A 14,291-nucleotide genomic window follows, 5' to 3' on the forward strand; every position below is an offset into this window, starting at 1 on the left:
CAAAGAAGAGGCCAGCCAACATTATACTCGCCATAGTCGACGGCAACCATAGAGTACACACAAATCCTCATCCATACCATATGGGGGCCCCGACGACCCTCAGTTATGCCCACCCATACACGTCCACACTGGTCAGATTTGAATGATCTTCTCAAAGCAGATAGAACAAGGAGCAGAACGATCATAACATTGCTCGTCATATTCTGGTATCAAGTGGTCAGAAGGGGAGAAGAGGCTCGTTGGTTGCCAGTTCAGCTGGCTTGGAGAATAGTGAACAGGATAGTTGTGTATGTGTGCATACATAGCCTGTCACTACAGTTGATGCGGATTGCCGAATACAGCTGTTCGTTCAAGCTATGTCCATTTTTGGGTCATTGTCTAGGTATTCAGGAATCCATGTGACATTGCTCATTTCACTATATCAGACTGCTCCTTGGTAGCTGGCTATCGTGGGACGTCAACTGATGCACTGTTTCATCCTGTAACCGTTGGAGGTCAGCTGACTGGAGCCTGTCTTTATCGCGAGTCTTTATCCTTCTTTATCCTTAAAAGGTTTGTTTGCTCGGCTTGAAGTCGCGTCCCCTTTGTTCAACTGGTCAAGGGAACTTGAGGTGCCAGTTGGGATGCCGTTTAGAGGCTGTCTTGGAAGTGGCTTCGATATTTGAACCTCTATTGGAGGTGTTTTTATCGGCTGCTTATCATCATTAACCGGTTACTGCCCCAAGGACCTGTCCATAACGTTCCGATTTTAGTCTCCAATCCTTTCCTGGCCCCTGGTAGCATAATCTCGATTTACTGATCTTGCTTGGACGGGGCCGAGAGTAAGTTGTGATAGTTAGAATCACTCAATCTCATCCCATCGCAGTGCGAGCGAACTTAATGGGGCCTAGTACACGCCAACTGGGACCATGATGAAAGGGGTTTAAAGACCTTTCCAAGTCTTGTTGAGATAAATCACGCTGGATGACAACATGACTTCGAAAGGGACTGGGCTGTATTAATCGACTATCCACGTGATTCGACTCAACACGGTCTGTCCTCAACAACACTATTCCCTCAGCCTTCTGCCCCTAACGCCCCTTGGCTCTTGAGCTTCTGAGGACATCCAGGGCCCCAACCAGGAAGTCACCGGCTCCACACCCGACACCGCCGGTCCACGGAGCCCGGGATCGACCAGCTTAAACGGGGCAGGGGATAGAGCCATGACGTGCGAGAACCTGGGGCTGCTTATCAACTGGCCTAGAGAACCCCGAGATATGATCCGTGTGTAATTGATGCCTGAGCCAGCGAAGAAAGGGGTAGAAAGAAAAGGAGAGATGGAGTGAGAGTGGATATGTTCTCTGACAAATTCAGGAAAGGAAGCGTGAATTGTTGTCCATAGTATCCCAGCATAATGCTCAGAACGAGCACTTGGAAGCGTGGACCCTACCGTGCGGCTATAAGGGTCATCAAGATACGACACCAGCCGTCACGTTTCCTTCCCCGCCATTATGTCGACGGTAATGTCCATGTCTTGACCTCTACCATCTTCTCCAGGATGTACCAAGGCACGTGAGCAAATCACCGCAAAAACCATCAACAACGTGCCGACAAGCAAAGTCAAGCCAAACCACAGCGTAAGATTACTTCACACACCGACGCACCGACACGCACAGCCCAATACGCTTCCTCTCCATCCATCCATCCATCCATCCGTCCAGCCACCCACCCATCCGTCCATCCATGAAGTGCAGTAGTAGGTACGTAGTACGTAGTAGTAGTGTAGTTCCCTGCAAAAGCCAACCTCAATCCCTTCCGAAAATCACAACACAAAACCGAAAACGCCGGATAAGTAAAACTAGGTTAGGTAGGTAGATAGGAAGAAGAGCAGTGGTAAGGAGTCAAGGTATGAGAGATGGCTCGTCAAGCATCAATCACTACTGTTCAAGCAGACTCGAACCCGCCAAAGGTATTCTCGCCTGAGTAGGTGATGTAGAGGAAGCTGTATTGGGAAGGCCACATGGTCAGCCTTGAGCTTGGTCACCTGACCACTCTGCCGCGACAGGCAGCAGCGTGCTAGAGGAAAGAAAAAAACTTACCCATCCTCATCCTTGTGTTCCTCATAGATGCTGCTCATGAGCGCAGCGGTCGGCGGCAGGGTCTCGTCGACAAAGATGAAGATAGCCTTCTCGGGCGACAGCTTGATGCGCTTGCGGATGACGTAGACGAACTGGCCGACGGTCAGGTCCGCGGGCACCAAGTACTTCTTCTTGTCGATGGTCGCGATGTCGCTCTTCTCAACTTTCTCGCAGATGACCTGTTTTGTGTGTGGTGGTTGGTTAGTCCAAAGTTCGCACGTGGCACAGAGCGGAGGTGTGTGCGACGGCAAGAAGGAACGGGGGAAGGGAGGATGGCAGGCAGGCAGACAGCGTAGGGGTTGCGATAACGAGGTGAATGAAATAGCTGATTTCTCTTCACATCATACTCGCGCAAACTGCCTGCGATGGATGGACTCGAAGAGGAAAAAGTGTGACGGGCGGACTTACGGGAATGCGATCGGAATACTTCTGGCGGATGCGCTCGGCCTCGGCCTTGCGCTTCTCGAAGGGGTGCTCGTCCTTGAACTTGCTGCGCATTTTGGCGGGTATTTTGAGACTTGAAGGTGAAGAATTGCCTTCGAGTGTGTGGTGTTAGTAGGAAGTTGGTTGTTGTCAGAAGTTTTAAGAGTTTCGAAGCAGGTAGAGGCGGTGACTAGAAGCAAGAGCGGTGATGATGTCAGCGGTCTGATGGAGCAGCGATAGCGATAAAGAGGAGACAGCCAAAGAAACGCGGGTGTTGCGAGCGCGCGCGATGGGAAATGGGGATTCGAAATACCTTGTTTGCGGGAGACGGGAAAGTGACGACGAGGGAAGAGGTGTTCTTGATGATGGAGGGAAGAAAGAGAAGGAGAAAAGAGATCAAGTTGGGTCGGGAAGCCTTGCAAAATGCAAGTAGAAGCCGCCTTGATAAACGGGGGGAGGGGGTTCGGGTTGAACGTGCTAGTGCAGAGGACTGCTGAAGGCAGCAAAGGCGGGCAGGGCGGGGCACTGAAACCCCCCGGCTCGCAGGCGGGCTGAGCAGATGACTAACAACGGAACGCTAACTATCCTGACCGCCCGTGCTGTGGTCGCCTTGACGGTGTCAATTTTGATCGTTTTTGGCTTGGCCGATATTTGTGCACATGGACGCTGTGATGCATAAATAGGAAAAAAAAAGGTCCTACGCACGTACATCATCGTTGTGCTCGTTGTTCATGAATATCCCAGGCACCTTAATGGGCTGCTTATGTAAGCTACGATCGCATTGCAACAGCGACCATTCCACCGTTATCGATATGGAGACCGTGAGGGTCCGTAAAGGGACCGTTTCGCTCTTTTGTTTTAATGATGATTGCCGTTTTGTTGGGGCCGCGTGACCGTTGTTGAGGACAGCACTTTGACGCAATCCCTGGACTTGTGCAGGTGACATAGACACACTGTTCAGAACAGTGACACTCGCTTTTAGAAGCACGCATCGTGGTCATCCCGTGCTCTGCGTCCTCCAGTGCCTGCTATCAATGGACTTCGCTTCCGTTCCAGCAGCCTTGCCCGGCGATACGATAACCCCTCCTCCGTTCCATCATCTAACAGAAGACAGCCCCACGTCGCGGGGTCAAGGTTGCAAACACTGGACAAAGCCCATTCACTCACTGTGACGAACCCACAGCAGCACATGCTTGCAAGTTGCGCTGCGGCATCGCTACGCTCGGGACGGAAGCGCGGCCCTCCCATCAAGACCTCCAGGCACTCTATGGGCCTTAAGTACCCCTCTGCAGTGCGCCCCTCCCCCCTCATTAGAAGTAATCTTCGTGCAGCTCCCATCCCAACAGTATATAGAACTCGGGTTCCTGGCACCGGCATGGCTCGCGATTCCTGTCGATTCCGCCGCTTCGGGGCCAACACCTGATTGTGGCAGCGACATCATCCTATCGCAGGGCAGCCGTCAACCAGTCGGGTACTTAGAAGTGTTCTGGGACCCTGTCGTTCGTCGGTCGCGAACGGCGGATCCCTCGGTGGACGACAACCTTCTCCGCGGTGCGCCCGGTCCCCTGGGGCACCTGCGGCCCTGCTTCGGGAAAGTGGTCTTAGGATCGCCTGATTTCCACCTCCGGCTTGGTGTTTTGCCGCGACCTGGACCGCGATGCGTCTTGCGTAGTGTCGTAGAGTAATTTATAGAATTGTGAATACCCTCGTGCTGGGGAGTTGCTCGTCTCTCTGTCTTCTGTTTCTGCCAATCCAAGTCCCAGTCTTAAAGATTACTTAGCACCAATTGAGCCCCGTGGACCCGTCCTCAGTGCTTCACCTTCCCCCTCCACTTGTTCTTGTGTCTGAACTCCGGAGAGCGCCGTCCCGCATCTGCTTCCACAACCACCTCTATTCTCTCTGAGCAGGGCCAATTGGCTTATAAGCAGCCTGTAACCAATTCCCTTGGGGTCATTATCACATAATTCTAATATGGTACGCCCAGCGCATGCCCAGGACATTTGCGTTGTGCTCGCAGCTGGTGGCTGACAGTGACCCCGCCCCCGCAGACCGCAGACGACAAGATGGCCACATCGTCCCTCGCCCAAGCCGACTCGAAGCTCAGGGAACAGGAAGTTTCCGAGTCCTCTCCCATGCGCCTGCGCATGGAAAAGTTCGTCAAGGAGCAGCAGCGGGAGATCGTGAAGGCGCTCGAGGAAGTGGACGGCAAGCCGTTCCGGGTAGACGAATGGTCCCGTAAAGAAGGCGGCGGCGGCATCTCGTGCGTACTGCAAGACGGCAACGTCTTCGAAAAGGCCGGCGTCGGCGTCAGCGTTGTCTACGGCACCCTTCCCAAGCCCGCCATCATCAAGATGCGCGCCAACCACAAGAACATCGCCGAAGAAGGCAACATCCCCGACTCGCTCGACTTCTTCGCTGCCGGTCTCAGCATGATCGTGCACCCCAAGAACCCCATGGCTCCGACCGTGCATCTCAACTACCGCTACTTTGAGACCGCAAAGCCCGGTGATTCCTCCGGTAACTCCGGCGCGTGGTGGTTCGGCGGCGGCGCGGACCTGACGCCGTGCTACCTCTTCGAGGAAGACGCTATCTTCTTCCACCAGCAGCTCAAGGACGTGTGCGACAAGCACGACCCCGCCTACTATCCGCGCTTCAAGAAGTGGTGCGATGAGTACTTCTACAACAAGCACCGCGAGGAGGCCCGCGGCATCGGCGGCATCTTCTTCGACGACTTGGACGAGCAGACCGCGCCGCGCGAGAAGCTGTTTGCTTTCGTGCAAGACGCGCTTAAGTCCTTCGTGCCGACCTACGTGCCGATTGTCAACAGGCGCAAGGATATGGAGTTTACCGATCGCGAGAAGCACTGGCAGCAGATTCGGCGTGGCAAGTATGTCGAGTTTAATCTCGTACATGATCGTGGTACCGCGTTTGGTCTGAATACCCCCGGTTCGAGGGTCGAGAGCATTCTCATGAGTATGCCCCTGACGGCGAGGTGGGAGTACATGTATTCGCCGGAGCCTGGAAGCCGGGAGGCTGAGATGGAGGAGGTGCTGAGGAATCCGAGGGAGTGGGTGTAAAGGGTTTAGGACAGAAAAAAAAAAAAACAAATAAAGTCCTGTATCATATGGATTGTTATTAGACTTGTATCTTGCACATACCGGATGGGGAATCAACGGGTTTTTGGAAGTCATGTTTGGCCTTACTTGATATGTGTTGTGGTGCATGCTCCCCACCTAACCTCAACTTTCACCTTTCAACTTCAGATTACATCACCCCAACACCGTGCAAGCCACAACTACACACCACCTTACCCTTCCAACAAAATGAAGACATTCACCGAACAGCCACGAACAGAACCAAGCAGCCAGGGCCCAAATGACGAAAGCCTGCCAACCTCTCGCAAACTCCTAACTTCCCTCTTCAACGCCATAGCCACCATCCCCCTTGAGCCAGATTCTGATACCTCCTTCAGCGACTCTGAAGGCGCAGATACAGACAGCAGGTCCACAAAAGCGAGGAAGTCGAGGTTAAAAAGCCTCGATGATACCAAGACACAGACAAACCCCCTCCGTAAGGTGCCCCAATCACACCGGTCTTTGCTCGTGACGCTGCATGCCCTGTTCCCGGGGATGGTGCTGCCTGCGTTGGATCTGCTTGAACGAGGGTTGATTGGGAGGGTGGTGCTTGATCTTAATGAGGGGGGGAATGGAAAGAAAGCTACAGTGAAGAGGGAGACAGCTACGGAGAGGGATCATCGTGATTGTGAGCTCGGGCACGGCCACGAGAGCCAGTCCAAAGACCATACACATGACGCCGGACAAGATACTGCCTCGGCTGCTACTGCCCAAGGGAATGAAAAGGGCAAGAAGCACCAAGAAAATGCCTTCTACCTAGTCACGTCTGCCTCTGCCCTAGAAGAGCTGGAGCGGCGAAGGCGCCAGCGCAAGTGGCATGGTCGACGGGCTGATGTTGATGATGACGACGATGAGGACGGCGACGGGATGGCAGTCAGGAGGTACATTGTTCGACTTGAAGCATGGCACTGTACTTGTGCCGCGTTTGCCTTCGCTTCTTATGGACAGGGGAACGCGGTGAGTTGGACGTTCAATGAAGTAGAACAGGTCACTGGTAGGCAAGGGGAGCAGGGAGGGGATGCTGAGGGTGATGGACTGAAGGAAGTAGAATGGTCCTTTGGAGGGCTAAGTCTAGATGGTCTGGAGGGCGAATCGGCTGCTGGAGAAAGCGTACCGATGTGTAAGCACCTGCTGGCTTGTCTGCTAGCTGAAAGATGGAGTACTGCTCTAGGGAGATACGTTGTCGACAAGAAGGTTGGCAGGGAGGAGATGGCGGGGATTGTGGCCGACGCGTAGGCCGGCAGCAAGGACACCAAGGCATGTCACCAGGAAGAGAACCTAATGATCCCAACCATGTCATCATAATATTAACATCTATCGCTCGCCCTTCCGGGCAATCGTCGTGTTTATTCCCAACCCATATGACCTCTCCCCTCTTCGTCTAATTCATTTCTTCTTATCCTTCTCCTTCTCCTTTTCCTTCTCTGTACCACCCTCCTTACCACCTTTCCCGTTCGCCTCCTTCTTATCCCCCTCCTTCCCAGCAGCAACCCCATTCTCCTTTGCATCACTCTCCTCCTGCTGTTGTCTATTCTGGATTTTATTCTCAATCAAGTCATGGAACGCCGTGATCGCCCGGATCAAGCTGCTCAAGTAGATCGCCATCAGCTGATCATTGGTCTTGACGCTCATGGCGTAGTCGAGCTCGCTCTGGTGGCCCTTGACGCCCGCACCAGCGCCGCTGCCGGCCTTGGGCGTCGACAGGTTGGGCAGCAGATTGAACACGTCCTGCAGGTGGCCCAGGATAGTGTGGTTGACGGGCAACTGGCCGTCGAGGACTTTCTGCAAGTACGCTTGGATATCGCGTAGACGTGTGTGCAGGCCCTGGAGGGACTGGAGTTGGTTGGTGATGCGGGTCGAGAGCGTGCCGACGGCTACGTCGCGGATGTCGCGGAGGAGGTGCTCAACGCCGATTTCTTCGGCCTCTTCAGCTTCGATGATAGAGGGTGTGTGGACGAAAGTCTTGGCTGTGGTTGTGCCGTCCTGGAAGAAGCTACGTTAGCGGGGGATTGGTCATAGAATGCGTACAATCTTGTAATCTTTGTCTCACGTACATCCTTGATCTCCTCAACCGCAAAGTAAGCGTCTGTCGGCACGCCAGTCTCTTTCGGTTGTACATCAATGATGACGAGCAGCGGGTTCGGGGTGTAGCGCTTGAAGAGTTCGTTGATCTCGAGATCGGACGCCCGCAGCTTGGGGCCGGAATGATACCACCCTATTAACTTCTCGCGGGCATTGACCTTCTTGAACATGTCCCGCATGGACTCAACGTAGTTGTGGTCAAGGAACCAGACCGACGGGTCCTTCTCGTCCTCCTCGAACGGCACTGCAAAGCTGTTGGACACGCGCACGTTCTTGCCGTCATTCTGCCCTAATAGCACGCCCACCACCCGCTTGTTCTTGCTCTTGTACGCCTCTACACGGTTGTAGTGGTCGACCACGGACAGCAACACCAGCGGGGCGACCGAGACGGTGCGCGTCACCAGCGACAGCGTCTCTGCGGTGGTGGTCCGCACCATGGTGACGACTGACAAGTGGGATCAGAGAGTGGAAGGACTGGAGGAGGTCGATTCGGGACGGGCCGAGGCTGGGGCAGGGACGCGGGCCAACTGTGCGGGCTGGTCGGCGGGGTGATAGGAAAGTGGGAGTGGTGGTGAGCTTGTTTGCGGGGTGCAGATGGCGGGTTGCTGGGCTGGTTGGATGTTTGCAGCTTGTGTGTCGTCCGTCGTCGTCACAACTTCGCTGCCTCGTCCCCCAAGGTCAGTACCCGATCGGGCTAGTTCCACTGCTGGCCTGGTGGGCTTGACCAGAGCCCCACGCAACAGGCGGGCTGGGCGGCGAGGCTGCCAGGCGCTTGGGCCAGCGACCCTGCGCGATAGCTTCTCGATCCGGTAGGTTTACTTGCTGGCTTACGTAAGCCATTAGCGCCAGGAGCTGCCTGTTTCAGGTCTTGGTTGCTTCGCCTACTGCGGCCCGCCAGTGATCTGGTGGGGAGACTGGTTAGTGAGCAGCCAGCGGGTGGCATTCATCAAACAAGGGGGGCATGATCCCGTCATAAGCCACCGTCCTCCCAGCCCGCCATCAGAACTCTAAAAACACCTTCAAACCAACTGCACAACGCAAGAATATCGTTGTTCTCGTCGACAACCACTTTGCAAAGGCACACAACGCGAAGCTATAACTCGAAGCGACCATCATCACACGCTCACGCTCACCGCCGCCATGAAGCCGATCACCGCTATTACTGCAGCCCTGGCGTTGCTCTCGGGCGCCGCTGCCCTCGACATCCAGAAATCCGTCATCATCAGTTACCCGCCCGAGACTCCCGACTCGGTTATGACCCAAGCCAAGAAGGCCGTCATCGACGCCGGCGGCATCATCACTCACGAGTATAAGATGATCAAGTAGGTGCTCGTCGAATCGTTTGTTAGGGAATAGTTCTGATTGTATTCTAGGGGCTTTGCGGCCAAGGTCGGCGAGAAGGTCCTCGAGACGGTCTCGGCCATGGGTGCGAAGTATCAGGTGCTCGTTGAGGAGGATGTTGAGGTTCACGCGGTTGGTGGTCTTTGAGCGACGTCCCTGCAGGGTGGGAGTGTGGTCAAAGATCAGTGACTGGGCACGAAATGGCCGTTGTCAAAGTCGACCATAAAACAGCCGTCAAGCAGCAAGTTAGGTTCGCTCCGTTTTATGAATGGAGGATGATGATGTAACGCAACGATGAGCATGGCTCTTTTTTTTTGGCGTTTTGGATGATTCATGAGCAGGCAGAGATGCCAAAACTACATGATGATACCTCTTCTTCTATGATTTGCTCGTTACCTTGATTTAGCGAATACACTACAGAATCATACAATACGTAGCCGAGCCTGCTTGATCAGCTTATGTCCGGGCCCAGGTGATGCTGGGCTTCACATGCAAAAGGTGTTGGTGACGACGGGTCCTGATCTCCTGGATCTGCCCGTGGAGATGCGGGGTACAGGCCACCTGGCTTCGCAGGCCTGCTGAAAAGACAAAAATGTTTCTAATAAGCAGAGGAGAGATTAAGAGCCAAAACTCGGGGACAGGTTGGACATTTTGTCCAACCACATTGTGCATCTGGAACATCGACGCTCAAATGGATGGATTGAAAACGCGGCTCAGCATCATGCATGAGCGTTGGGCCTGCACCAGGGTCCAATGCCGAACCAAAGCAGGCCCCTGCACGGGTTTTGATAAGGCCCCACGGGCGCCTGCAGCAGCAGCAGGGCAGCGCCCAGAGTCAAGTGTGGGGCATCATTATTATGGGGAAGACGGCCCCAAACAGGCGTGGGTCGCACCCCCAGCTGACTGAACAATGTCTTCTTCGACGACAGCATCAGACGGGTCCGGCAGCACGACCATGAAACGCGAACAACCTGACTGAAGCTGCAGATCCTAGGACGATTCATCCTCGACTCAATAATCCTCTGTACCGTCATTCTTGCACCATGCGTCATAGTCTGTTCCTAGTAAATCCCGCGTGCCTGTGAACTTCGAAGTTCGATTGGGACCTATTGGGACCCGCAACTGGACCTGGACGCCCTGCGAGCCCTGGGAGTGTACCTTACCTTACACCGACGATCCATCACCTATCGAGGTGTCCCTGCGATTGCGTGTTTAGGCGGCGCAGGCCGAAGACAGTCCGACACAATAGAATTACCTTTCAGACGCCAACCTTAAGTTCATAGACCGAAGAAGAATATATACAACACTTCCTTTCACCGACCAGAAGTGGTGTCGCCCTGAGAAGCACCCCCTTTCTCCTCCCTACCAACCATGCCCACGACGCGCCATTCGACCATGACACAATACAGCCCCTCCACACAAGCCGCCCTCCTGAAATGGGTTGGCACATTCGATACGGTCCGCAGGGCTCAATCCCTCCAGGACCTGCGCGACGGCGTCATCCTCGGCCAGATGCTCGAGCAGATGCTGGGCACCGAGTTCCACAGCGACAGCCTGATCCAGAGCCCCCGGTCCGATGATGAGATACGGCAGAACCTCGAGGCCGTTTACCGTGGTCTGGCCGGTTTTCTGCGTGTAGATAACCCTTCGCTTGCACCTTCACCTTCCGAGTTCCGTTCCATTGCAGAGAGCCTCGATGACAATGCCCTGTGCGAGTTCCTATCCTACTTCCTGTCAGCCGCCTGCCTGGGCTCCCTGTCGACGACATATGTTCCCAAGGTTATGAAGCTGGACCAGCAGACCCAGGCTGAGATTGCCAAGATCATCACGGAGAAGAACCAATTGAAGACGGAGACTGAAGAGCAGGAGGAGGAACCGCAGTCGGAGTCCGTGGATGACTTTGAGAATGTCTACCCGGTCAGGGATCCGGAGCTAATGGCTGAGGAGCTGGAGCAGATGCGGGACAAGATCGAGATTCTGAAGCGGCAGAATGCCGACCTCCAGACACGGATCGAGAAGCTCATGGACACGCGGGAGGCCCTGCTGGGCGACCTGCGCATGGCCCAGGATGAACTCTCGACACTGAAGCGGGCCAGGGGCTCCGACGTCTCGTCTACCATCCGGGACCTGCGTAACGAGATCCGCGAGAAGATGGTCGAGATCGACCGCCTGGAGGACCTGCTTGAGAAGGAGACGGCTCGGGCTAATAAGCTTGAGAAGGAGAACGAGAACTTGCGGGCCAAGGCTGCGCGCGTCAAGGATCTGGAGGACAAGGTGACGGTGCTGGAGCACGAAACTAAACAGCAGCAGCAGATGATAAAGGGGCTGGAGAACTACAAGAAGAAGGCTCAGGACCTGACCGCCATCCAGCAGCGGAACCGCTTGCTCGACGAGCAGATCCTGCAGCTGGAGCAGGAGCTTAAGATGTTTGAGGAGGTCAAGGCGCAGAACCGGCGGCTGCAGCGCGAGATCGATGAGAAGATGAAGGTGTTGTCCAACAACGAGCAGGAGATCATCTACACGCTGCAGTCCAAGAACCACCTCCAGGAGGCCAACGAGGAGCTCAAGAGGCGCATCGAGTACCTCGAGTCGAAGCGCCAGCTGGATGAGGAGACCATTGAAAAGCTCCAGGAGCAGCTGCACTATTACGAGTCCTCGGGCGCTGCCGCCGCCGGCCCGCTTAGCCTCGAGGAAGAGCTGGAGGGTGGTGGCGGCGGCGACCCGTCCGTTGCCCTGCGCCTCGAGATCCAGCGTCTCAAAGCCGAGAACAACCTCCTCCGGAATAACATGACCGTTGCGTCGGAGAATGAGCGGCTGCGCGGGGAGCTGGATACGGCAACGCAGAAGATCGACCACTACCGCCTCAAATGCACCGAGGCTATGCAGCAGCATGCTGTCATTGAGGAGCAGCTTACTGCTTTGATGAACCATGCTACAACCGAGAGGTTAGATATGCCAGATATGCCTGCTTGGAATGTTCTTAACTCGTTCTGGTGCTGACGCCAGAGTGCTTTTTTTTTCCCAGCGACGTCGCCTTCGTCAATATGCGCAAAGAGCTCACAGCTGCTACGCGCGAGCTGGAGAAGGCCCGCAAGCACATGCAGGATCTGGAGCGCGAAGCCGCCGACCGCGAGCGTGAGCTGTTGCGCCTGAAGGCAGACCGTATGTACCCCTGAGCATCCCCTTTCCTTGCTTCCGCATCGCTTACTAACACATTTCCACAGTCGAAGCCGTCGGGAAGGACGAGACAGCCGCTCTCGCTGCGCTCAAGGCATCGGATGAGCTCATCTCAGAGTCTCTGCGCACAGAGCTGGAGGCGACGCGCAAGCAGCTGCAGCACCGCGTCTTCGAGTACGACCAGATGAAGGAGCAGTTTATGGAGACTCTGGTCAGTAAGGACCGCGTGCAGAAGAAGCTGGAAGAGGCCCTCGCCAACACTGGCGAAGGGCCTAAGGGGGAGATGGCCCAAAAGGGCAGAAAGGAGGATGCGGAGAAGATTGAGAAGTTGAAGGCGGCATTGAGGCAGAAGATTGAGGTATGGCCCTGTTTAGAGGGCGTTAATAATTTTTAAGGAGGATGGATGCTGACGCTTGCTTGCAGCAACTGGAGAAGGCTGAACAGGAGAAGTACGATCTACAACGACGGCTCAAGCTGGCCGAGACCAAGGTACGTCGGTCCTCGAGGGGTCATCCTCTTTCCAAACCCCTGTTCTGCATTCCCATGTTTACTCTTTGATATCTGGGGATGTCTCATCCCTGACTACCCTTAACCTGGGCCTACCGTTAACCGTCTTCCCTGCTTCACACCGTCTTCTCGATCTGTGCTAACGTTCCACAGGCGGCATCCGACCAGATGATCCGCAACCTCCAGCGCGAGAACGCCATGATCGCGACAGCGTGGTACGATCTGACGAGCCGTCTGCAGAGCAACCATGTCGTGTTGCAACGCCGCCACGACGCGCCCCGCAGCTGGGTCAACAAGCAGCGGCAGATGGTATACGGTATGTCGTCGTCTCCATCCTACCACCCTGCTTCCTTCAATGAACCGGGATATGGTTAGACCGTATTGCTGACGCGGGGGTGTGTTTTTTTCTGGAGGTAAAGCTACGCCGAGGAGATAGTGGCTCGCGGATCTATAGCGAAGCCTGCTCGCCATAGTGTTCCACTTCCTGAACGTGGCGCTCGAAGCCGCTGCCGGTAGGGTTGAGGTCTGGAAGCGGTTTGCGGCTGCTGTTGCGGAGGCGCTGGGCTCTAACGCTGCCGCCGTGGATCGCCCAGAAGATGAAGAGTATGAGCTGGAAGGCGTCATCACTGCGGATGATTGTGATGAGGATGATGCTGCTTTCCTTAGGGAAGGAGATAGCGGCATTGACTTGTGATGTATCTCCATGAGCTGTTGGGTTCGTGTTATGATGTCTTCCTTCCCCATTTCTTGTCTTTCCCTTCTGTTCTTCCCCCGTTCTCTGCTGGCCGGCTTGGGCGGGTTGGCTTCTCTGGTGCGATAAACAAACAAAATCTCCTCTTTGGTTCGGTTGGATGTTGATGGCCACTATCCGCACACACTGCACAACAACAAAGCATGGACGAAGGACATAGGTACAGTTGGCATTGGAGTGCATACCTAGCATAGCATGTACATGGGGATTTGTCATCTTTGGCTTTTGCACGGGCTCGAGCTGGGCGTTCTCACGGCCTGTTTAGCACGGCTTTGCACTACCCCTTTTTAATTGGTAGCCTTTTGCTTACTCTTCCCTGGTTACGGTTTCAGGCTTTTGACATTTTAAAATTCGTGGATTTCCTCCTTCTCTTGTACGCGTCAACAAAAGAGGGGATTGGCGACATAAACGCAAGTGCCTGTTGCTAGGGTCTTCGCCAAATGTATAGAGATAGATGGTTATCAGATACAAAACTCATCGAGCCCTTCGAGATGTAAGAGCCCGTCTACTTGCCGTGAGTGGCACCCATATCAAAGAAAGCCATTGAACTAGACCTTGATAATCGTCCACACAATTGCTCTTGTCTACAGTAAATAAGTACAGAATCCTCTCTATCCGCACACAACCAACCCAGCCAGCCAGACAGAATTTGTCCTGGCTGTGGGTATACCCTACCGGTAAAAACGTCCGTAACGCCTCGCAGTCATGCACTATTACCCTCGGTTGCTATGCATGCACGGTTGTTGGGCAGCTTGGATG

General features: G+C 54.7%; 6 protein-coding genes across 6 annotated transcripts; 4 read left to right on the forward strand and 2 right to left on the reverse strand.

Annotated features, from left to right (window-relative positions):
• Positions 1-1,923: 1,923 nt before the first annotated feature.
• On the reverse strand, positions 1,924-2,615 carry CTHT_0004990 (uncharacterized protein; the record flags this gene model as incomplete). Its single annotated transcript, XM_006690974.1, has 3 exons — positions 1,924-1,981; positions 2,079-2,296; positions 2,526-2,615. The coding sequence occupies 3 exons, from the start codon at positions 2,613-2,615 to the stop codon at positions 1,924-1,926; spliced, it is 366 nt and encodes a 121-aa protein (XP_006691037.1).
• Positions 2,616-4,603: 1,988 nt separating this feature from the next.
• CTHT_0005000 (coproporphyrinogen III oxidase-like protein) lies at positions 4,604-5,617 on the forward strand (the record flags this gene model as incomplete). The annotated part of the gene is made up of 1 exon (XM_006690975.1): positions 4,604-5,617. One exon carries the CDS (start codon positions 4,604-4,606, stop codon positions 5,615-5,617), a length of 1,014 nt encoding a protein of 337 aa, XP_006691038.1.
• Positions 5,618-5,863: 246 nt separating this feature from the next.
• On the forward strand, positions 5,864-6,910 carry CTHT_0005010 (uncharacterized protein; the record flags this gene model as incomplete). The annotated part of the gene is made up of 1 exon (XM_006690976.1): positions 5,864-6,910. The coding sequence occupies one exon, from the start codon at positions 5,864-5,866 to the stop codon at positions 6,908-6,910; it is 1,047 nt and encodes a 348-aa protein (XP_006691039.1).
• Positions 6,911-7,060: 150 nt separating this feature from the next.
• Positions 7,061-8,193, reverse strand: CTHT_0005020 (26S proteasome regulatory subunit-like protein; the record flags this gene model as incomplete). The annotated part of the gene is made up of 2 exons (XM_006690977.1): positions 7,061-7,657; positions 7,729-8,193. 2 exons carry the CDS (start codon positions 8,191-8,193, stop codon positions 7,061-7,063), a joined length of 1,062 nt encoding a protein of 353 aa, XP_006691040.1.
• Positions 8,194-8,896: 703 nt separating this feature from the next.
• Positions 8,897-9,244, forward strand: CTHT_0005030 (endopeptidase inhibitor-like protein; the record flags this gene model as incomplete). Its single annotated transcript, XM_006690978.1, has 2 exons — positions 8,897-9,078; positions 9,130-9,244. 2 exons carry the CDS (start codon positions 8,897-8,899, stop codon positions 9,242-9,244), a joined length of 297 nt encoding a protein of 98 aa, XP_006691041.1.
• Positions 9,245-10,492: 1,248 nt separating this feature from the next.
• Positions 10,493-13,475, forward strand: CTHT_0005040 (uncharacterized protein; the record flags this gene model as incomplete). Its single annotated transcript, XM_006690979.1, has 6 exons — positions 10,493-12,042; positions 12,123-12,259; positions 12,322-12,632; positions 12,698-12,763; positions 12,935-13,097; positions 13,255-13,475. The coding sequence occupies 6 exons, from the start codon at positions 10,493-10,495 to the stop codon at positions 13,473-13,475; spliced, it is 2,448 nt and encodes an 815-aa protein (XP_006691042.1).
• Positions 13,476-14,291: the final 816 nt, after the last annotated feature.

Source organism: Thermochaetoides thermophila (assembly GCF_000221225.1).
Source record: "Thermochaetoides thermophila DSM 1495 unplaced genomic scaffold scf7180000011806, whole genome shotgun sequence".
In the NCBI taxonomy this organism is placed as follows: Eukaryota; Fungi; Ascomycota; class Sordariomycetes; order Sordariales; family Chaetomiaceae; genus Thermochaetoides; species Thermochaetoides thermophila.